At 49.9% G+C, this 22,265-nt stretch overlaps 1 protein-coding gene across 1 annotated transcript; it reads left to right on the top strand.

Annotated features, from left to right (window-relative positions):
• Positions 1–3,287: 3,287 nt before the first annotated feature.
• On the top strand, positions 3,288–19,809 carry PCK2 (phosphoenolpyruvate carboxykinase 2, mitochondrial). Its single transcript, XM_081887125.1, has 10 exons — positions 3,288–3,434; positions 7,947–8,192; positions 8,401–8,585; positions 9,705–9,908; positions 11,931–12,118; positions 13,839–14,001; positions 15,537–15,755; positions 15,871–16,008; positions 16,113–16,208; positions 18,301–19,809. Exons 1-10 carry the CDS (start codon positions 3,298–3,300, stop codon positions 18,753–18,755), a joined length of 2,031 nt encoding a protein of 676 aa, XP_081743251.1. The 5' UTR covers positions 3,288–3,297; the 3' UTR covers positions 18,756–19,809.
• Positions 19,810–22,265: the final 2,456 nt, after the last annotated feature.

The raw sequence follows: 22,265 nt of genomic DNA, 5'->3' as shown, positions 1-22,265 counted from the left end.
AGCCAGATGGGCGGGGAGAAATAATGAATTATTATTATTATTATTATTATTATTATTATTATTATTAACCGGGTCAAGGGAAGTCATAGTATCACTCTATTCTGCCTTGGTCAGACCACACCCAGAATACCGTGTCCAGTTCTGGGCACCACAATTTAAGACGGATATTGACAAGCTCCAGAGGAGGTTGACCAAGATGATCAATGGCCTGGAAACCAAGCCTGATGAGGAATGGTTGAAGGAGCTGGGTATCTTTAGCCTGGAAAAGAGGAGACTGAGAGGAGATATGATAGCCGTCTTCAAATATCTCAAGGGGTGTCACATGGAGGATGGAGCAAACCTGTTTTCTCCTGCTCTGGAGGGTAGGACAAGCAGAGGTTGGAAAGCCATCTGTCATGGATGCTTTCGTTGAGATTCCTGCATTGCAGCGGGGTCAGACTAGAGCACCCCTGGGGTCCCTTCCATCTCTGCCATTCCATGAGATAAAAATAAATAAAAATTCTCTGCAGGCAGAAAACAAGTACCTATAACATGACCTCCAGCTCAGGCTCCATAAAGGAGGGAGCATGGGAGGGGGTGTGGCCTAGTGGGCGTGGTTCAAAAAGGGGCGGGGCCACAAGATCAAGAGTCAGGGCCTGCCCCTGCACAGAACACTCACGCCTCCTGGGGAGAAAGTACAGTCATACCTCGGGTTACAGATGCTTCAAGTTGCGTTTTTTTGGGTTATGGACCACCGAAACCCGGAAGTACCGGAACGGGTTACTTCCGGGTTTTGGTGGTCGTGCATGCGCAGAAGCGCCGAATCGCAACCCATGCATACACAGATGCGCCGCTGCAGATTGCGAACACTGTGGGTTGGCGAACGTGCATCCCGCACGGATCATGTTCACAACCCGAGCGTCCACTGTATACAACACAGTACCTTGAGAAATCGCCCCAGAAAATTAGTATGTACTTACAGTGGCACCTCGGGTTGCATACGCTTCAGGTTACAGACTCCGCTAACCCAGAAATAGTGCTTCAGGTTAAGAACTTTGCTTCAGGATGAGAACAGAAATCGTGCTCCGGCGGCGCAGCAGCAGCAGGAGGCCCCATTAGCTAAAGTGGTGCTTCAGGTTAAGAACAGTTTCAGGTTAAGAACGGACCTCCGGAACAAATTAAGTTCTTAACCCGAGGTACCACTGTATTTTCCCCTAGAGAGGGAACTTCAAGTGGACAACACACATCACTGTACATAGATTAAATCTATCATCCTGGTACTTCTCTCGGTGGTGCAAGTAACACACTGGTGCATTTGGGTTTACCGTCATCCTGCAAATCTTTATGGGAATCACCATTTGCAATTTAAATACTGCTGCCCACTGATGGATTAATATTCTCAGTGCCTCCCTGGTGGAGATCTAGATCCAGGTTTGGGGCAAGTAACTCTTTGGTGCAATAGCCCCAGCAGAGATTTAAAATCACAAAACCCGCAGCAAAGTGTGGGACCTTTAAAACAGCCCCTTCCAAGCTCTTCCAAAGTTCCTCTGTTCTTCTGTACTAAAAAGATACCACACCTGTGGCCCGGTCAAGATGGTTTTACTTACAAACTTCTCAAAGGTCATATTCCTGTGCTGCTCTATACAGCAACAAGAAAACCCAGGCAGCAAAACTTAGCAGCAAAGAATTGTAATCTAGGCCAAACCCTGCAGTTACAGAAATGAGTTTTAATGTTCCTAAGTGGAACAACTGATTGGTTCAAAATTGGGAAAGGAGTACGACAAGGCTGTATATTGTCTCCCTGCTTATTTAACTTATATGCAGAATTCATCATGTGAAAGGCTGGGCTGGATGAATCCCAAACCGGAATTAAGATTGCAAGAAGAAATATCAACAACCTCAGATATGCAGATGACACAACATTGATGGCAGAAAGTGAGGAAGAATTAAAGAACCTTTTAATGAAGGTGAAAGAGGAGAGCGCAAAATATCGTCTGAAGCTCAACATCAAAAAAAGGAAGATCATGGCTACTGGTCCCATCACCTCCTGGCAAATAGAAAGGGGGAAAATGGAGGCAGTGAGAGATTTTACTCTCTTGGGCTCCATGATCACTGCAGATGGTGACAGCAGTCACGAAATTAAAAGACGCCTGCTTCTTGGGAGGAAAGCAATGACAAACCTAGACAGCATCTTAAAAAGTAGAGACATCACCTTGCCAACAAAGGTCCCTATAGTTAAAGCTGTGGTTTCCGCAGTAGTGATGTATGGAAGTGAGAGCTGGACCATAAAGAAGGCTGATCGCCGAAGAATGGATGCTTTTGAATTCTGGTGCTGGAGGAGACTCTTGAGAATCCCATGGACTGCAAGAAGATCCAACCTCTCCATTCTGAAGGAAATCAGCCCTGAGGGCTCACTGGAAGGACAGATCCTGAAGCTGAGGCTCCAAGACTTTGGCCCCCTCATGAGAAGAGAAGACTCCCTGGAAAAGACCCTGATGTTGGGAAAGATGGAGGGCACAAGGAGAAGGGGACGACGGAGGATGAGATGGTTGGACAGTGTTCTCGAAGCTACCAGCATGAGTCTGACCAAACTGAGGGAGGCAGTGGAAGACAGGAGTGCCTGCCATGCTCTGGTCCATGGAGTCATGAAGAGTCGGACACAACTAAACAACAACAACAAAGTCATTAGTCCAGAGCAGGTTTCTCCAACTTTGGGTCTCCAACTGTTTTCGGACTACAACTCCCATCATCCCCAACTAGCAAGACCAGTGGTCAGGGTGATGGGAATTGCAGTCCAAAAACAACCGGAGACCCAAAGTCAAGAAACCAAGGTCTAGAGACACAAAAACGCCTTGTGAGCCACGTTCATGGTCTGATCCCGGAGCAAGGTTGATCATGGAGTCAGTGTGCCTGGCTGTCAACCAGAAGGCTGGCGGTTCGAGCCCAGGCAGGGACAGCTGTTGGGCAGAATTCCTGCATTCCACGGGGTTGGACTAGATGACCCTCGGCTCCCTTCCAAGTCGTCGATGATCTCAGAGGGTAAACTGCAAAAATAAAACAGAAATCCCTGATTTTCCTCTTTTTTTTTTGGAGGGGGCGTGACCTAGTCGCTTCCTCCGCGCTCTTAACCCCTTCGTGCCTGACTCCCAGGGGCAGAGCCTGGAGTCAAGCGCTGTCTCTCCCTCCGCGGCCCTTCCTGGCAATTGCGGGCGGCTCTTACATCATGCCCGTTTGCAGGCGGCGGCAACGTGGAGAGGAGGACGGAGGAGGAGGAGGAGGAGGAGCGGGGCGGGCGGGGGGCCCGTCCCCCAGCAGCCTATGGGGCGGGCCAGGACGTGGGTCTCCTCCCCCTTCCTCTTTAAATCGGGCGCCCGGACGCCTGGGTCCATCCTGCGCTGCGAGGGGGCTGCGGGAAGGGGGGACGCGATGCCGGCGCCTTACACGCGGATCCTGGGGTGAGCACACGCCCGCCGTGGCCCCCTCGACTCCCTCTGTCTGCACCCCACTTCTGACTCTCCCTGACCCCCACCCCCGTTTCAATGCAACACTGAACCCCCTTCCCCTTTCTTCCCCAGTCTCCAGCCTCCGCGATCTCGCCTCTCTAAGCCTCTGCCCCTCTCTCTCTCTCTTTCCACCCCCCATCCCATCCTTGGCCCCCCAACTTCTGCTTCAATCCTTTCGGCAGATCTCATGGAGTTCAAGGGAATGACCTTCGCTTCGAAGGGTGTTTTTAATTTCTCAGCCTTCCGCCGCCCACCCCATAGCGATTGCTTTGCACCCCACTCTTCTTTGGGGTGGTCCTGGAGGAGAGGGGTTCGCTTAAGTGGGGCGGGGCGGGCGGGAAGACAAATACCCATGCAAAAAGCCAACAAACATACCCCTCCGCCCTGGTGTGTTTTTTTTATTCCATAATAATCTGCATGTGATTTTTAAAAATAACGTGATGCCATTCAGGGAAAAATGCAACGCAAAGCTCCTCTTACTTCATGTGACTGGAGGAAGAACGGGACTGTCTCCCTGGGGGGGAAGAGAAGTCCAGCCTCAGTTTGCACGTTCTGTGAAATGGGTATAAGGCGTCCGGAGCCGTTTGCTTCCGCCAAGCGAGGCCTCCTGTCCCTTCCCAACTGTGCTCATGTATCCCTTCCTGACACATAGCTGAATATTGCAAGGGGGTTGGACGAGATCACTCCCCCCCTCCCTTCCAACACTTGAGATTTGATGATCCTGCCTCTATCTCCTTTAGAGATGCTCCCCCTCCCTTTATTCCGTCTGTCCACCTTCCTTGTCTGTCTCCCTGTTTAAGATGCAAATGCGGACCCCCTTCTAAACTCTAAAACTGTACCCACCCCAATTGTGCAAAGGAGCTTCTAAATTTTGGGTGCCCTGCTTCCTTTGCAGGCAGAGTGCTTGCAGCCGGGGGACACAGATGGGTCCTTGTGCTCTGGCAAGGCCACCCTTGTTTGTTAGGCCGCCTCTGCCTCCTGCGTCTCGCTCTCCACGTCACCCACAAACACCCTCCCCCCCCTCCACTACAACCTTTTACCCATAAGAGGAAACAGCAACTCTCTAAGCCCAATCACCTCTGCTTTGTTTTAACAGCTCTTAATATTTCCTCTTGGATTGCCCTCCTCCAGATAAACCAAGGCTGGGACACTAATCTGGGTCCTAAAGAGTTGCAGGAAGATCTGTCTCCCTGCAAACAAACACACACACACAGAGACGCTGCAATCTCCAGTTGCAGCACTGGGTCTCATCCATGCAAGCCTCCCAGCCAGCTTGAATTTATCGTTTTATGGCTGTCAATCTCCTGTTTCCAGATTACCTCACCTTGGCTACCTTCTTTCGCCTTTGGACACACAAACAAAACACACACACAGGGCCGCTCTGTAAAATGGGAGCAGCGGCGACAGCTTGAGGGTGACCGTAAAGCAAATACGCACATTTTAAAACGTGGGTATGTTGCACAGCCCCATCTCTGCCACAGTCATTTTGTGGCCTTGGGTCAGTCACATTCTCTCTCTCTCTTGCTCTGTGCCTCAGTTACTTTATCTGTAAAATGGGAGCGATATTCAGTCCTAGTTGGTTTATTTAGAGTGTTTGTACCCTGCTTTTCAGGGTGGCTTACATACAATCAAAACAAGACAGTTGCTACCCACAGGCTTATAATTTAACCCCCTCCCCAAAGGGGAAAAAAAACCATGACACACAAGGAAAAAGGTACAGGAGGGAAGAGGAAACCGACATCACAGGATTCTTGTGGTGTGCGTCCAATTTTTTAAACGAAACAAAACAATGAATGGAGTGTTCTGCAAGAACAATCCATTGCGACGTCCTGTAGCCTGTCTGCAAGACAGCCCTTCTCCCCACCACACACAACAAGCGTTCCCATTTTACAGATGGAAAACTGAGGCCGGTGGGTTTTTTGGGTTTTTTGAAGTGTCCTGTCAGAGGTTGAGCAGTTAGGTAGGTGGAAAGGTGCAAAAGCTGAACCCTCTCCGAATGAATCGGAACGACTCTGTTGGTCCCCGCAGCGTCGGAGTCAAAGCGGCTGGGGAGGAAATCAGTGGGGGAGAGGAATTGCTGTAGCTCACAGGTAGGGCATGCACAAAGGTCCCGGGTTCAAACCCCTGGTAGGGGCCGGAGTTCTCCTCTGAGGTTGTTGTTTGATCGAAGCAGGATCCAGTCTCCTTAATCCCCCCCCCCCGCCCCGTGCTAAATTGCAGACAAAGTGGCACACTTTTTGTGATCTGATCTAGGCTTGCCTTCCCCCCCTTCTTTTTTAATTAAGACAACTCCCCGTGGTAGTGGGGAGATACCACATGGGAGCTGTGGGGCAAGGCGGGGAGGGCCTGCGCCTCTATCTGGGAACAACATGTTCCCGCACGCAGGCAGGCCTCCGACCCGGCGCCCTGGGGGCATGACCGAGACCTCCCCCCCCCCACCGCTCTGCCGGGAGCCTTGGCTCTGGTGAAAGTCCACGCCACCGTGTGGCCTGGCCCTTTGCCCTTTGCCCTGCCGCCTGGAGCCCAGCCAAGGTTCCTCGCTGTGGGTCCTCTGCCAATCCCGGGAGGAGGGGGAGAAGAAGCAAACCCTTTCCCCAGATCTCCCGTGCAAGGGTCAGCGAGGTGCGCATACATGCTCACAAACAGTCTAGGGTCCACAGATCCACAGCCGTCGATATTGTCCTAGGACAGGCGTCCTTAACCTCAGCCCTTCAGATTTTTTTTGGGGGGGACGGGACTACAACTTCCATGATCCCTAGCTAGCAGGCCCAGTGGTCAGGGATGATGGGAATTGTAGTCTCAAAACATCAGGAGGGCCAAGGTTGAGGAAGCCTGTCCTAGAATCTGAGAGGTGGAAGCATAGCTGTCAAGGTTTCCCTTTATTTAAAAGGGAAATTCCCTTATTCCAAATAGGATTCCTCGCGAGAAAAGGGAAAAGTGGACAGCTATGGGTGGAAGGGACCCAGGGGTCATCTAGTCCAACCCGCCGCGATGCAGGAATCTCGACAAAAACAGCCATGACAAATAGCCGGCCAACCTCTGCTTAACAACCGCCAAGGAAAGGAGAGTCACCCTGGTCGCACGCACGCAAGTTCACGAGCATGCACACGGAGTTTTGTGGCGCATGGTGCATGCGTGTTAGGCACGGAGCTGGGCTTTGCCAATGGGATTTTCCTGCTTGCCTTGGCGACAAAGGCGTTAGGGCACCTCCTTGTTATTTCACCCTTCAGCAAACCTCCTGATAACTTGCGGACGCCATGTTTTATTTTTAAAAAGAAAATACGCTTTGAGGGGGGAGCTTGCTAGCAAGGCGGCAGGCCTGCCACCCTTTCCCGTCCGCAAACTGCAGCTTTGCGCATAGGGGACAGGCCGTAGCTCATTGGTAGAGCGTCCAGAAAACCCCAATAAGGAGCAAGGTGGACCGATGGTCTGATTCAGGGACAGGTGCCGTATTTTTCGCTCTATAAGACGCACCAGACCACAAGACGCACCTAGTTTTTGGAGGAGGAAAACAAGAAAAAAAGTATTCTGAATCTCAGAAGCCAGAACAGCAAGAGGGATCGCTGCGCAGTGAAAGCAGCAATCCCTCTTGCTGTTCTGGCTTCTGGGATAGCTGCGCAGCCTGCATTCGCTCCATAAGACGCACACACATTTCCCCTTACCTTTTAGGAGGGAAAAAGTGAGTCTTATAGAACAAAAAATACGGTAAGTACTTAACCCGAGGTACCACTATATTCATCTTAGTGTTTCTCACCTGCCCCAGGTGCTGTTGTGCATTGTGGGGAAATCTGCCAGCGTTTATGCTATACCTTCTCTCCATTCCCAAAAGGCAATTTAAGTTAGACTCCCATTATCACTCATTTTGGCGATGGAGCTGTTTCGTTCTACGTCCTCATTTTTCTCGCGTGGCTCCAGCCTGTCTAACACGCTTGGTTTCAACCTTGAGGCGGAGGTAGCTTTTTTGGGGTAGACGCTGACTTTTGGGGGAGACGTTGCATATAAACATGGGCCGCGTAGAGATAAGCGCACCCCAATCGCGCATTCCCAATGTGTTGTTTATTGCCTAGATGTGAAAACGACGAGGAAGGCGCCTGGGCCTCTTGTGCGGAAATGCGCCCGCGCTGATGTGCAGCGGCACCTAAAGTTTCTGGGGAACGCAGGCGTCTGGCTTTGCGCATAAACTCCAGCACACATGCTCACGGGTCGCGCACGCACCGGTTTTTGCCTGCCCAAGCTTGCGTACAATTTGCACACTTTGGAAGGCTGTGGGTGCCCCCGGGGGAATCTCTCTGCTTATTTCTGCATGATTTAAATGCTCTGATAAGGACTCGGGAGAGGCCTGGGCAAAACAAGAGTCCTGGGAAAATTGAGATGCCCATCTAGGTTTCCTCCAGCTCCCCTCCTTTTTATTTTCTTCTGCTCATGTGCCTCCATGCTTGATCTGTGTGTGTGTGTGTGTTTCAGCCTTGGAGCCTCGTCTCTCAGATGTTGGTCTGTAGCCCCAGTGCGCTGGGCGCATGCCCCACGAGTGCTCCACGGGGACCTGGGCAAACTTCCGAGCCGGGTGAAGGAGTTTGTGGACCACGGGGTGCGACTCTGCCAGCCAGACAGCGTCCACATTTGCGATGGCACTGAGAAGGAGAACGTCAAAATCTTAAACTACCTGGAGTCCGAAGGTGTTATCAAGCCACTGGGGAAATATGAGAACTGGTGAGCACATTGGAGGGCGGGAGGTGGCCGCCCCCGGAAGCGCATGGCCAGCGCATGTCCTGCAGAGCATCCTGGGAGGTGGCTCTGTGGAGCTACTCGCCGGGGGATGTAGGCACTGCCGCCACAATCCTGTCATTGGTCGGCTACGCCACGCAGGTTTGGGGGCGACAGAACGAACCTCGCTTTCCCCCTCTGTCTTCCCACATAGCTGGCTAGCCAAGACAGACCCCAAGGATGTCGCACGAGTGGAAAGCCGTACGGTCATTGTGACGGAAAACCAGAGGGACACAGTGCCCATCCCTGCGCCGGGGGTCAAAGGGCAGCTGGGCAACTGGATGAACCCACAAACATTCAAGGGAGCAGTGGATGAGCGTTTTCCTGGCTGCATGAAAGGTAAAGAGAGAATAGACAGTGGATAGGACAGGGAGACTTTCTGAGAAGAGTTGGGCTAAATTCTTATTATTATTATTATTCCCGTCTGTCAGGGTTGCCCCAGCCACTCTGGGAGGCTCCCAACAGATATAAAAACACAACAAAACATCAAACATTAAAAACTGCCTTCAGATGCCTTCTAAAAGTTGTGTCGTTCTTTATCTCCTTGACATCTGCTGGGAGGGCGGGTGCCACCACCAAGAAGGCCCTGTGCCTGGTTCCTTGTAACCTCGCTTCTCGCAATGAGGGAACTGCCAGAAGGCCCTCGGAGCTGGACCTCAGTGTCTGGGCGGAGCAATGGGGCTAAATTCCTCCTGGACCTAGTTTATTTTTTCTCTAGCTGTCCATAGGCCTGTCCTTCTGCTCCTTTGCACCCTGTTAGCTCATTGCTTCAAATACGTATCCAACCCACCTCAAGGGATGTCTCCACCCACAAAAACTGTCCTTCTGTGATCCAATGACTCTTCCTTCAGCTGTGCCCCTGCCTCCGTTTGAGCTGCTGCCTGCACCTTCCCCTCCTGTGACTCCTTTGTTTTCTATATATATTTTATTAACATATAAAACACACGCATATACATTTACACAATACACATACACAACACACTACCTAATCTTCATAACATAAAACATACCTACACTACTCTATGTAATACCTACCTATACTATACATATCAACATACCTGCACAACTACACCATATGGACACTGACCAAGTGACTTGACTTCCAGCCGTTCTTGTTACGCTCCTTTATTTTTCCAACTAGCTTAAACGCATTTCATTATTTCTTCAATCTCTTCTCTTAACTCTCCTTTCACTCTAATCATTTTCTGGATTCACTCCGTATCTGTCAGAAATTCTACTTTTCCCACCTAAATTTTGATGTGTTCCTTAAAGACAGCCCACTCCTTATTCACTTTTTGTACCATGTCTCCTCTTATCCTCCCTGTTAGTTCAGCAGTATGGAAGTATTCCATCATTTTAGGAAAGCAGCCTGTTTTAGTTGGGACGCTGCTGTTTTCCCAATTTTTGGCAATCGATAACCTTGCCACCTGTGATTCCTTTGTGCCTCTTCTCCCGCAGGCCGCACCATGTACGTCATCCCCTATAGCATGGGGCCCATCGGCTCGCCCCTCTCCAAGATCGGCATCCAGCTCACGGACTCAGCCTACGTGGTGGCCAGCATGCGGATCATGACCCGGATGGGCACGGCCGCTCTCCGCACGCTCGGCGACGGGGAGTTTGTCAAGTGTTTGCATTCGGTGGGGCGACCTTTACCCCTGGAAGGTGAGAGGGTCCTCTTTGGGATTTCGGAAGTGGGGGGGCACCGCTCTCGGGACCCCCCAATGGTTAGGGACGAGGCTTGGGTTTCGAAGCAGTCTGTTGCTTTCCCCCACTGAGCCTTGGTCAGTTTTGCAATGGCTGCTAGCGGAATGAAAATCATGGGATTGAAGAGTTGGGAGGGACCAGGTCATGTGGTCTAACCCCCTGCCACGCGGGAATTAGGGGCAGGGTCCTTAGGCTGACAGCCCTGCAGAATACCGTATTTTTTGCTCTATAAGGCTCACTTTTCCCCTCCTAAAAAGTAAGGGGAAATGTGTGTGCGTCTTATGGAGTGAATGCAGGCTGCGCAGCTATCCCAGAAGCCAGAACAGCACGAGGGATTGCTGCTTTCACTGCGCAGCGATCCCTCTTGCTGTTCTGGCTTCTGAGATTCAGAATGTTTTTTTTCTTGTTTTCCTCCTCCAAAAACTAGGTGCGTCTTGTGGTCTGGTGCGTCTTATAGAACGAAAAATACAGTAGATCCTCTGGAAGTGTAAAAACTATGCCAAAGACTTCCTTCTGCTTAAATTATTAGTAGCAGAGAGAGATTGTGTGAGGAAAGGCCAGTTTGGATACACATTTTCTTTTTAATTTAAATATTTTTTATTATTAAAATAATTCAACATTAATGCATACATGTTACGAATATACAAACATACATTTCATATAATCTTTAAAAATAATCATACATACCCACACTCAATCCCACATATACTTCCTTTTCCCACTACCCCTCACCCCACCCTTGTGTTAGACTTCCAATCTACTCAATTGCAATTTCTTTCCACTTCTATTACTTTCTCTCACACACTTTTAAACCCATTTTCTACTTCTTTTTCTATGACACATTTTTTTCGACTTATTTAGTATTTCGGTATAACGGAACTTGTTTATTCTAATAGGAGTTCTGATTTTTCAATATAATTTTGCAAGTATCCTTTAAACACCTTCCAGTCCTTGTCTATCTTCTCTTTTGAGATCCTTGTTTAGCTCTAACAAAGATCCTTAAGGAGTCAGAGCTTTAGCGTGGTCACATTCGCACCAGACATTTTAAAGCTCTGTGATACCGCTTTGAACTGTCATGGCTCCCCCCCCAAGGAATTCTGGGAGATGTAGTTTGTTAAGAGTCTTTCGGAGACACACATTCCCCTCTCATGGCTACGGTTCCCAGAGTGGTTTAACAATCAAACCCTCTTGACAGGGAGCTCTGGGAATTGTAGCTCTGTGAAGGGGTCTCCCAAGACCATGTTCTTCAAAGCTACAATTCCCACCGCCCTCAGTCAATGGTCAGGGATGATGGGACTTGTGATCCAGAACTATCTGGTGAAGGCTGATCTGAGAGCACCCATGACAAACTGCAGCTCCCAGGATTCTCCGGGCGAAACCATGGCTGTTTAAAGGGATATGTTGTTGTTGTTTAGTCGTGTCCGACTCTTCGTGACCCCCTGGACCAGAGCACGCCAGGCACTCCTGTCTTCCACTGCCTCCCGCAGTTTGGTCAAACTCATGTTTGTAGCTTTGAGAACACTGTCCCACCATCTCATCCTCCGTCGTCCCCTTCTCCTTGTGCCCTCCATCTTTCCCAACATCAGGGTCTTTCCCAGGGAGTCTTCTCTTCTCATGAGGTGGCCAAAGTCTTGGAGCCTCAGCTTCAGGATCTGTCCTTCCAGTGAGCACTCAGGGCGGATTTCATTAAGAATTAAAGGGATATAGTAATGCTTTAAATGTAGGGTGTGGATACGGCCTTAGTTTCCTACAGTATTATTATTATTATTAAATTTGTATAGCGTCCTTTATCCATAGATTTCAGGGCGGTTCACGGTGTAAAACCACAAGATGAAACCACAAAATGCATAATAAAAACCGGAACAAAACAAAACCTCCCCAGTACAGCTGCTGGGACACCCTCCAAGTCCTGTTGTTCAGAGGCAGGTGCAGAATTCTTCCATAAGATTGCTAACCTCTGTTTATCTCCTCCAAATGCAGATGAATTGGTGAACAACTGGCCATGCAACCCCGAGAAGACCCTCATAGCGCATGTCCCAGAACGCCGAGAAATCGTCTCCTTCGGCAGCGGCTACGGGGGCAACTCCCTCCTGGGCAAGAAATGTTTCGCCTTGCGCATCGCCTCTTGCATTGCCAAAGACGAGGGTTGGCTGGCAGAGCATATGCTGGTGAGAGGAATGGTTTGTGAAGATAGTTTGTGAAGAGGCAGGCCCGGCAGGGTAGGATGAGGGGAACCGGGAGTCAGTGGCTCAATTCCCTCCACAGTTTCATAGTCCGTACATGCTCAGAGGCACTCTTGGCTCCTCTTTACGGAGCCCGGGGCCGGTCCTGACGTTGCGGGTTCAGTCTTGCATGCCGGGTGGCGGCGGCGCAATGGATTTCCTGCAAAGGGTTCTGGGAGTCTGGAATATTATTCAGTTTGGGTTCGGCCAGGGCTTGATAGCCAGGACTCGAGAAGGGATGTGGGACTTGGGAGCAAGGCCAAAGGACAACGGGGTGTTTACATTGCCTCAGGGGGATATTTAACGAGCAAATATTAATTGGTTAATGAGTGGCAGAGGACTGCTGAAATCCCAAATGAGCGAGGAAGAGTCTGACGCATGGAAGGGCGGGGGGGCGGAGGTGAATTTTTTAGGTCTTTCATCAGGACCCAGAGGTTATTGACCCAGGTGGAAGGGCAGTCGAGGGGACCCACAACGGCGGGTGTGTAAGTGCTAAGCCTTGTGGGAAAACGTGCATGAAACTGGGGGTATTTTCACTGCAAAATAAGTGTTCATAGCTGAAACAGCCTCCAAAGCATCGTGGGTAATTTGGGGAACGCCATTAACTCTCCAGAACAGCAGTTTACCTTTGTGCGTTGAGTGAAGCTTTCATTATTTAAAAAATGGCCCTAACAATCCATTACTTATGGTCGAGCCATTTTAAAGAGTTGCTTCGGATAACCCTCTGATCCAAGACTCGGCAGGTGTTTAGACAAACAGTTTCCCCCGACCTAGCGCTCTCCAGATCCTTTGGACTAGTTTCCAAAAGCCCCAACCAGGATGGGGGAAGGCTAGTCTAAAACAATGGCTTTGGATTGGCATTTATTACAATCTATTCTGGTACTTTTATGTTTCATTGCAAAACCAAAGTTCCTTCCTTTAAAAAAAGGGGGGGGAGGAAGGGTTCTCTGTGTTTAGACATTGTGTGACAGGCAGAAATTCAATCTACCCCCTGCTGCCTCTCTGTGCTATAAAAGCATCATCTGTTGAATTTCCTGACCTGCTGCGCCAGAAAATTAGGAAAGAGCACATGGAAATGTCTCATTAAAGTTTAAACCACACTAGGCTTTATGACGCAAACAGCCTTCACTGCAAATATCTGATTACGTGTATCCTAAAGTTGGCTTAGATTTCTTAAAACAAGAAACTCATCTAAAATTTGGGTGCCGTTGCCAGTGCGTGTCTCTGGTCTTTGGGCGCCTGCGCATCACCTCTCTCCCTGTGCATCTCCTGAGACATTTACGTAAAGGTAAAGGGACCCCTGAGCATTAGGTCCAGTCGCAGACGACTCCGGGGTTGTGGCGCTCATCTGGCTTTATTGGCCGAGGGAGCCTGCGTACAGCTTCCAGGTAATGTGGCCAGCATGACTAAGCCGCTTCTGGCGAACCAGAGCAGCGCACGGAAACGCCGTTTACCTTCCTGCCAGAGTGGTACCTATTTATCTACTTGCACTTTGACGTGCTTTTGAACTGCTAGGTTGGCAGGAGCAGGGACTGAGCAACTGGAGCTCACCCCGTCGCGGGGATTCGAACCGCCAACCTTCTGATTGGCAAGTCCTAGGCTTTGTTTAATCCACAGTGCCACCCACGTCCCTAACATTTATATCTTGCTAATTTCCCCCTTCCAGATCCTGGGACTCACAAACCCAGAGGGGAAGAAGAAGTACGTGGCTGCAGCCTTCCCCAGCGCCTGCGGAAAGACCAACTTGGCCATGATGAACCCCACGCTTCCCGGCTGGAGGGTGGAGTGTGTGGGGGACGACATTGCGTGGATGAAGTTTGACAGTGACGGTGGGTTTGGATCCGGGGCACGAAGGGAATGAGAACAGTAGGGCATGCTTGCTGTGTCACGAGAGGCAGTACAGTGCAGTGGTTAGCGTGCTGGAATTAGGAGACTTGCATTCAAATCCTGAGAAGATCACTGAATGACCTTTGTCCAGTTTCATTCTCTCCCCCCCTCTCTGTGACTAACCCTACCACACAGGGTTGTTGTATGGATAAACCTTAGGGGACTGGGAGCTGGTATACCCTCTCCCGAGCTCCTTGAAGAGCAGGATAAAAATGGGGGAAAATAAATACACAGGCATCGCTGTGTGGCCCTTGGAACTATCCCTAGGGCATACACACATCTCCTCAGGCCGACTGACAACACCTCTGGCTTCCAAGGTGATATTTACACCTGGTGCTCCGCCTTCTTTTGCCCCTGGCCCCGCCCACCACGGGCAGGTGGCCCTTGGGCAGTTGCTCAGAGGAGAATGTGGCCCCTCAGGTTGGAAAAGTACACAGAAAAGGTACTAACTCCAGGTTTTGGAGGATCAAATGGGCAAGGTACCCTCAGTGTACCATCCCTGAGTGGGTCTACTTCTTCCCCATCACTGTCATGGCTGCCCACATGGGTGCCTTGGCCACCTTCACACCCGACATTTAAAGTAGTTCAAACCATCATGGCTTCTCCCCAAATAATTATGGGAACTTTTTTTTTTTTTGCTAAGGGTGCTGAGAGGTGTTAGGAGGCCAGTATCACAAAGCTACAATGCCTAGAGTTCCCTGTCAGGACAGTTAAACCACTGGGAGGGCAGAGCAAGCTGTTCAGAGGTGTGGCCTTCTTTGAGAGGGTGTGGCCTAAAGAGAAATCTTGAGGGCCAGGCAGATAGCCTAGTGGCTCCATATTTGGCCCCTGGGACGCCACCCCTAATTTCCCAGGTAGTCTGTCGCTCATCCTGTCTGCAGATGAGGTCAGATCACCCGACCTCCCCAGTCTTAAGATGGCTCAAAGGGGAATAATAATAATAATAATAACAATAATTTATTTATTATTTATACCCCACCCATCTGGCTGGGTTTCCCCAGCCTCTCTAGGCGGCTTCCAACAGAATATTAAAATACAATAGTCTATTAAACATTAAAAGCTTTAAACATTAACATTAAACAAGGCTGCCTTCAGATGTCTTCTAAAAGTCCGGTAGTTGTTTTTCTCTTTGACATCTGATGGGAGGGTGTTCCACAGGGCGGGTGCCACCACCGAGAAGGCCCTCTGCCTGGTTCCCTGTAACTTGGCTTCTCGCAGTGAGGGAACCGCCAGAAGGCCCTCGGCACTGGACCTCAGTGTCCAGGCAGAACGATGGGGGTAGAGACACTCCTTCAGGAATGGCGGATTTGGTGGGTGGAAAGAGAGAAGTTTGCGCAGAGACAGCGGCTCCTTGTGTGAAGGAGAGAAGGAAGCCTGGGGAAATAGAGGCTCACGTGGGAAAGGCTGGCGGGAAGAGGCCCTGGGATCTGGAGCAGAATTATCTGCAGCTCATTATCTTCTCCCCTCTCACACGTAGGCCGCTTGCGGGCCATCAACCCCGAGAACGGCTTTTTTGGGGTGGCGCCCGGCACGTCCACCAGAACCAACCCCAACGCCATGCACACCATCCAGCGGAACACCATTTTCACCAACGTAGCCGAGACCAGCGAAGGGGGAGTCTACTGGGAGGGCATCGACCAGATGATCCCCGCGGGAGTGACCATCAGCACCTGGCAGGGCAAGCCTTGGAAACCAGGCAAGGATGGGCGGCTCGTTTGCAAAGGATTCTGGGTAGTCGCACAGAACAAAGCAGGGAGTGGGGAGCGCATAGGGCCTGGTAACCTGAACTTTCCCCTTCTCTTCCTGCCAAGGTGACGCAGGGCCGGCTGCCCACCCGAACTCACGCTTCTGTGCGCCAGCCCGCCAGTGCCCTATCATGGACCCGGACTGGGAGTCCCCCAAGGGGGTCCCTATCGATGCTATCATCTTTGGGGGCAGAAGACCTGCAGGTAAGCTCCCTGGCCTCCCGCTCCTCCTCCCAGAGTCTGTGGGCACCCACTGAGCGACCCTCCTCTCTGAGGGACCCCACCCGCTAAACTGATTTCCCCCACAGGCGTGCCCCTGGTGTACGAAGCCTTCAACTGGCGCCACGGCGTCTTCGTGGGCAGTGCAATGAGATCGGAATCCACCGCAGCCGCTGAACACAAAGGTGAGGAATCTCTGGGGTTTGGTGGATCTGTTTTCTATGTAGATCTGGTTGCATCTCAAGGGCTAAAGACCAGGGAAGACCTGCCCGTCCACCTTGGGTAATGGAACCAAGGCCATAGAGAGTACAGTGTTACATACGCTTCAGGTTACAGACTCCGCTAACCCAGAAATAGTACCTCGGGTTAAGAACTTTGCCTCAGGATGAGAACAGAAATGGTGTGGTGGCAGCGGGAGGCCCCATTAGCTAAAGTGATGCTTCAGGTTAAGAACAGTTTCAGGTTAAGAACGGACCTCCGGAATGAATTAAGTACTTAAACCGAGGTACCACTGTACGTTTAAATGAAGGGTGGGGAGAATTTTTCAGCAAAAGGGAGAGATTTCCACCCAGGCAGGATTCTGGGGCCTTCGCACCAGTAGTTGGCAAGGCCAGAGGAGGAACAACTGAGAAGTGTACCTTTGTAGTGGCGCCCTCCCTGTGGAACTGCCCTCCCGTCAGATGTCAGTGTAATTTTCGGTAGACATCTGAAGGCAGCCCTGTTTCAGGAAGATTTTGATGTGTGACTTTTTCTGCATTTTGGCTGGAAGCCACTCAGAGTGGCTGGGGCAACCCAGTCCAGGCGGGCAGGGTGTAAGAAAGAAATTATTTGGATTATTATGGGGAGAGTCTGGGGGCCAGATAGAGAGGCCTGAATATTCCCAACTCCTGCTTTAAACCTTTGTAATTGGTGGAGCCAGAGACGGGCAGACTGGCAGCAGTGGGGCAATGATAAGCGCATGGTCTGAGTCTAAACCGAAAGGTGAGGTGTCAGAGCACAGGCTGAGCTCCAGGTACAAGGCAAAGACAGCCAGCAGGTAGCCTAAAACAGGTGTAGCCAATCTGCCAAATGTTCCTGCATCACAGCTCCCATCATCCCTGACCGTTGGCCATGCAGATGGGAGTTGTAGTCCACAACATCAGCAGGGCATGTGGATGAACCTATGCTTGAGCATTGCTCTGGAGCTGAGAGATACTTATTCTTTTTTTATTCATATACAGTGGTACCTCGGGTTACATACGCCTCAGGTTACATACACTTCAGGTTACAGACTCTGCTAACCCAGAAATAGTGCTTCAGGTTAAGAACTTTGCTTCAGGATGAGAACAGAAATCGTGCTCCGGCGGCGCGGCAGCAGCAGGAGGCCCCCATTAGCTAAAGTGGTGCTTCAGGTTAAGAACAGTTTCAGGTTAAGAACAGACCTCCGGAATGAATTAAGTACTTAACCCAAGGTACCACTTGTATACCGCTTTTCCGTAGAAATATACCCTGGGGCGGTTCACAACGCAACAAAAATGTAGCAACATTCGAGCGCCAGATGGTTTCAGTACGACAATCCAAATAATTCATTGAGTTCAATTAATATCAAATACAACAAGCATTTTCAGTGCCATCAATTACAGTGGTACCTCTAGATGCGAACGGGATCCGTTCCAGAGCCCTGTTTGCATCTAGAACCAAACGTAACCAACGATGGCCTTTCTGCGCATGCATGTGTCACTTTTCGCCGCTTCTGTGCATGCAGGTGGCGTCATTTTGAGCATCTGTGCATGCGCAAGTGGCGAAACCCAGAAGTAACGCGCTCTGTTACTTCCTGGTTGCCGTGAAGCGCAACTCGGACGAGCTCATCCCGAAGCACATTCAACCCGAGGTATGACTATACACTGGTATCTTGGTTTTTGAACGTAATCCGTTCTGGAAAACCATTTGACTTCCAAAACATTCAAGGCGCAAAGGGCGGCCTGCAAATTCAATGGAGAAAATTGAAAGAAAGCTCAGCGGAAGCCGTTTGACTTCCGAGGCATGTTCGAAAACTGGAGCATTCCAAATCATTCGTCAGTGGAGACGTTCGAAAACTGAGGTACCACTGTATTATTAAGAATAATAAAACCAGCAGCCGTCTATTATGAAGAAGCAGCCAGATATGTACCCTGAGGAGTAAAATATATGGAAACAGGGAAGTTTTACTTCAGAGACAGCTTTAGTTTAACCTGAGACGTATACACACTTGTTTAAGGTATCCTATCCCTGCTCCCCTCCCTCCCCAAATCGTTCCAGGCAAGGTCATCATGCACGACCCCTTCGCCATGCGCCCGTTCTTCGGCTACAACTTTGGCCGCTATCTGGAGCACTGGCTGAGCATGGAGGGCCGTAAGGGAGTCCGCCTTCCCAAGATCTTCCATGTCAACTGGTTCCGGAAGGATGCGGCCGGGAACTTCTTGTGGCCGGGCTTCGGGGAGAACTCCCGTGTCCTCGACTGGATCTTCCGCCGCGTCGACGGAGAGGAGAGCGCCAAGGAGACGCCCATTGGCTACATCCCCAAAGATGGTGCCTTAGACCTGACAGGCCTCAGCAAGGTGAACTACCAGGAGCTTTTCTCACTGCCCAAGGAATTCTGGGAACAAGAAGTGAGGGAAGTGAGGCAGTACCTGACGGAACAAGTGAACGAGGACCTGCCCAAGGAAGTGATGAAGGAACTGGAAGCCTTGGAAGCCCGGGTGAAGAAGATGTGAGGCACCTGAAAAGGGAACACACCTGCTCTCCGGAAAAAAAGAGACCAAAGTCACACACCCTCCTCCCTCCTGTGGGAGATGGAGGAGATGACAGGGAGCTTGTTTACAAAATGTCCCTTCCCCACTTCTTTCCAGCTACGCCTCTCTGGCCATTCAGGAGACGGCCATCTTGTTTCCTTGGCCATGAGGCGGCCATCTTGCCTCCTAGGAAACATGAGCCGCACATACTGCTTTCTTTATTTTCTTGGTAGATCTGCTTTGCTTCCCCTTTCCTGTGCCGCTATCATCCTCTGGTTGTAGGGTGGAAGTGACCCGCCGTCTTGTTCCAGCAGCTGCCCGTTGGTTCTCGTTTGGGTCTACGTTCCGTGTCTGTGTGCCATCTTTGTTCTCAAGTGGCTCTTCACCTTTCGTAGAATGCCTTTCCCTCTTTCTAGAGAAAGACTTTTACGTTGCAAAAAAAAAAAAGATGATGGAAAGCCTTTTGGGGAAAGGGACACCCCAGGCTAGCTTGCGGCATGTCCTCAAACCTTAACTTGCTGCCTCTAACGCACCTTTGGGTTACGGATGTGGAACCAGTTGTTCGCCAGCCAGGATGCAGCAGAAGCTGTACTTCAAAGGAGAAGTCATTTCTTTAATGCCGAGAAGCTTTTGCCCCTTCAAATTTTGCTGGAATACAACTCCCATCATCCCCGGCTGCGGCTTTTGGGGGTTGGAGTCCTGCAATGTCTGAAGTGGCTCCCCTTTCGCCACCCCTGCCTTAGTAGAACCTCAGGACCAGCCTTCCTATTTGGTAGCTCTAACTGAATCATAGAACTGTAGGGACCCCAAGGGTCATCTAGTCCAATGCAGGAGTCCCAGCTCAAAATCCCTGACAGATAGCCATCCAAGCTACTTAGAAGCTACCAGTGAGGGACCTGAACAAGTAAGTGCTAATCCTTCGCTTCTAGGCCATCGCTGACACCATCTGGAACACGACGGAGGCCACATTCATGAATTTGCCTAGCCTCTCCTCCTATTTCTTTCGGTTGATAAACAAACTTACGATGCTGCCTTAGTCTGACCTATTAGCCTTATCTTATCCACCGACAGTTAGTTGCTCTCAAGATCCCTTGCAGAGAAGCCTTTGCTGATCAGTGAGGGATGCCAGGATTCATCCCGGGACCTCTTAGCACACATGCCACCAAGCTTACGTGGCTCCTATGAATGTACTACGCTCCCTCGGGAATCCGTTCCGCGATCCTTTTAGCAGGCGTGAGGTTTCATGCCAACGCCCGCCCTTCCTTCCAAAAACCCCTTGGCTGTTTAAACCCACATTTCCCCCTCTTCTGGACCTCCTTTACATTGGCTTACTTGAACATCACACACAAGGGACCAATCTCATGAGGCCCGTAAGATATTGTAGGGCATTTGACAACATCATACTTTAACCACCCAATATGTGGTGCTTCCCGCTGGATTTATGGTTTGTAAATCAGGAAATGGGGGGAAAGGTTTCAACGGTTCTTCCGCGCTGGAGAGCAAATTTTTGCACTTCAAATGTCCACAAGAATGTAAGGAGAGCCTGCTGGATCACGCCAGTGGCTGATCTCCTCCAGCATCCTGTTCTCACAGCAGCCAATCAGATGCCCCTGGGGTGGGGTGGGGTGGGTTCCAAGTTTACCAGAGTTGTACTTTGTACAGTCGGCCTCTGATCCCCACACTTATCTAGCTCCAAACCTAGGAATGGGGTGTGCGAGGCGGAATGCGACTAAACCATCAAGCTCGTTGCCAAAACCATAATTTCGTTGCCTGCCTTTGAAATCTTGTAGCTGAAGCGGGCAACACCCATTTGGAGCTTGAATCCTCTTTCTGTGTGGTTCTGGGGGCTGCGAAGTCAGAACGTTTCATGGCATGATGGCAACTCGGCCCAGTCCGTTTTCTGAACGCCCAACAAGCCTTATTACTCAATCTCCACCATCATCTCCAGCACAGCAACCGTTCCATGCAAAAAAAATGGTTCTACCCAACTTCAGATTTGCTCGTTCTCCAGAAAGTAGTTGTCTGCCAAGTAGGTGTGGACAATTAAATTCCCAAGCAAACAAGTCAGCCTTCTCCAGAAGACTTATACTGTACGCCCATGTTGGCTTTGGGGTAAATTAACAACTCAGAGTCAAACTTTATAGTTCACCCACCCATCAGACACCAGCCAGAGAGAGTTCTGGTCCTGGATTGGGGATACGCTGAATCGAATCTTTCCTCCATTATGATGCTCGTGGCAGAGCCTCGGCTAAAACTACTCTCAGCCTCACCTACCCTGCAGGGTTGTTGTTGGGACACATGAGATAAGAACAGCATCCTTTGTGGGCTAAAATATGCTACTCAAGTTAAACTTGTTGCCCGCCTTTGGTTTTATATTTGGTCAAGGTTTCGGTTCCCCGTGGCCATAACTCCACCATCGACCTTCTTCAGAATTCAGCTAGGACACTGTTTACCTAACTTGCTCTGTCTGTCTCAACATTCGATTGCTAACATTCCCCACCGGAGCATTTAGAATTTCCGTGAACATTGAGTGACATCACAGCAGTGCAGCCAATAGCTAGAGGAGGTTTTGCACGCAACAAGGCAGCTTTTCGCCTATTACACATCCTGGGATGTCTGATGAGGGAAGTGAGTTACATGACGTGAGTCTTCGCTCACCAAACAGCCATGTGAGTCTGTTACAGCAAAGAATTCCGCCTGCTGGTTATCAGATACGGTGGGTTGTTGTTGTTGTTTTAACTGGTGCTCAGTGTTATAATTTTAATTTCCCCCCTCTTCTTTACATTCTTGTATGTGGGTCACAGTTGGTAGAATCACCCCCTCTGAATAAAGTTTGCCTACATTTCAGGGAATTAACATATGCAAGTGATTAATGGGGTTTTAGATTTCTTCCCCTCCATCCCTGGTAGAAGTGACAGTCTTTCAGGGGGGCGTTGGGGAAAGTGAGCAAGGAGGGCAGAAAAGAAGGAAAATTAGGTATGGCTACACCTTTCCTGTGGAATTTGAACCAGAAGTGAGGCAGCAACTGGAAAGAAACTTGGAGTGTGAGCTCGCTATATTTTTTTTTAATTTTTTTATTTTTTAACACCCATCAAATCAAATGCACATTATTCTGTTAATAACAAACATGAATGAGAATAAAAATATCAACAAATAAATGGAAGTGAGCGTTTTAAATCAATGGCTTGTGCAGGATCCCATGTTAATGGAGAATATTCGGTGGGTTGGTATGTATCTATGCACGCTGAATTTTCAAAGTGTGTTGCAGACACGTCCACAACACCAACATCAAACCAGTATGAAATGCTGAGTTAGTAGCTGCAGTGTTATTGACGTGGCGCAGAACCAGTCAGGCACACTTTTATAATTAAACAAAACTAACAACACATTATTTATTCTAAAATATAAAGGCACTTTACTTCGGCTTCTTAAAAGACTTGTATTTTCTGCAATAAGGTTACTGTATCTTTAAATGACAATTGCAGAGGTTTA

Source organism: Podarcis melisellensis (genome assembly GCF_964234715.1).
Source record: "Podarcis melisellensis genome assembly, chromosome: 13".
NCBI lineage: Eukaryota > Metazoa > Chordata > Lepidosauria > Squamata > Lacertidae > Podarcis > Podarcis melisellensis.
This window is presented reverse-complemented; position numbering and strand designations above follow the sequence as displayed.

Excerpts from the sequence above, each read along its gene's own strand:
- PCK2 (XM_081887125.1), top strand. The coding sequence starts at position 3,298 with ATGGGGCGGGCCAGGACGTGGGTCTCCTCCCCCTTCCTCTTTAAATCG. Across the intron at positions 3,435-7,946 it reads CCTTACACGCGGATCCTGGG|CCTTGGAGCCTCGTCTCTCA; the intron begins GTGAGCACACGC and ends TGTGTGTTTCAG. Across the intron at positions 14,002-15,536 it reads GATGAAGTTTGACAGTGACG|GCCGCTTGCGGGCCATCAAC; the intron begins GTGGGTTTGGAT and ends TCTCACACGTAG.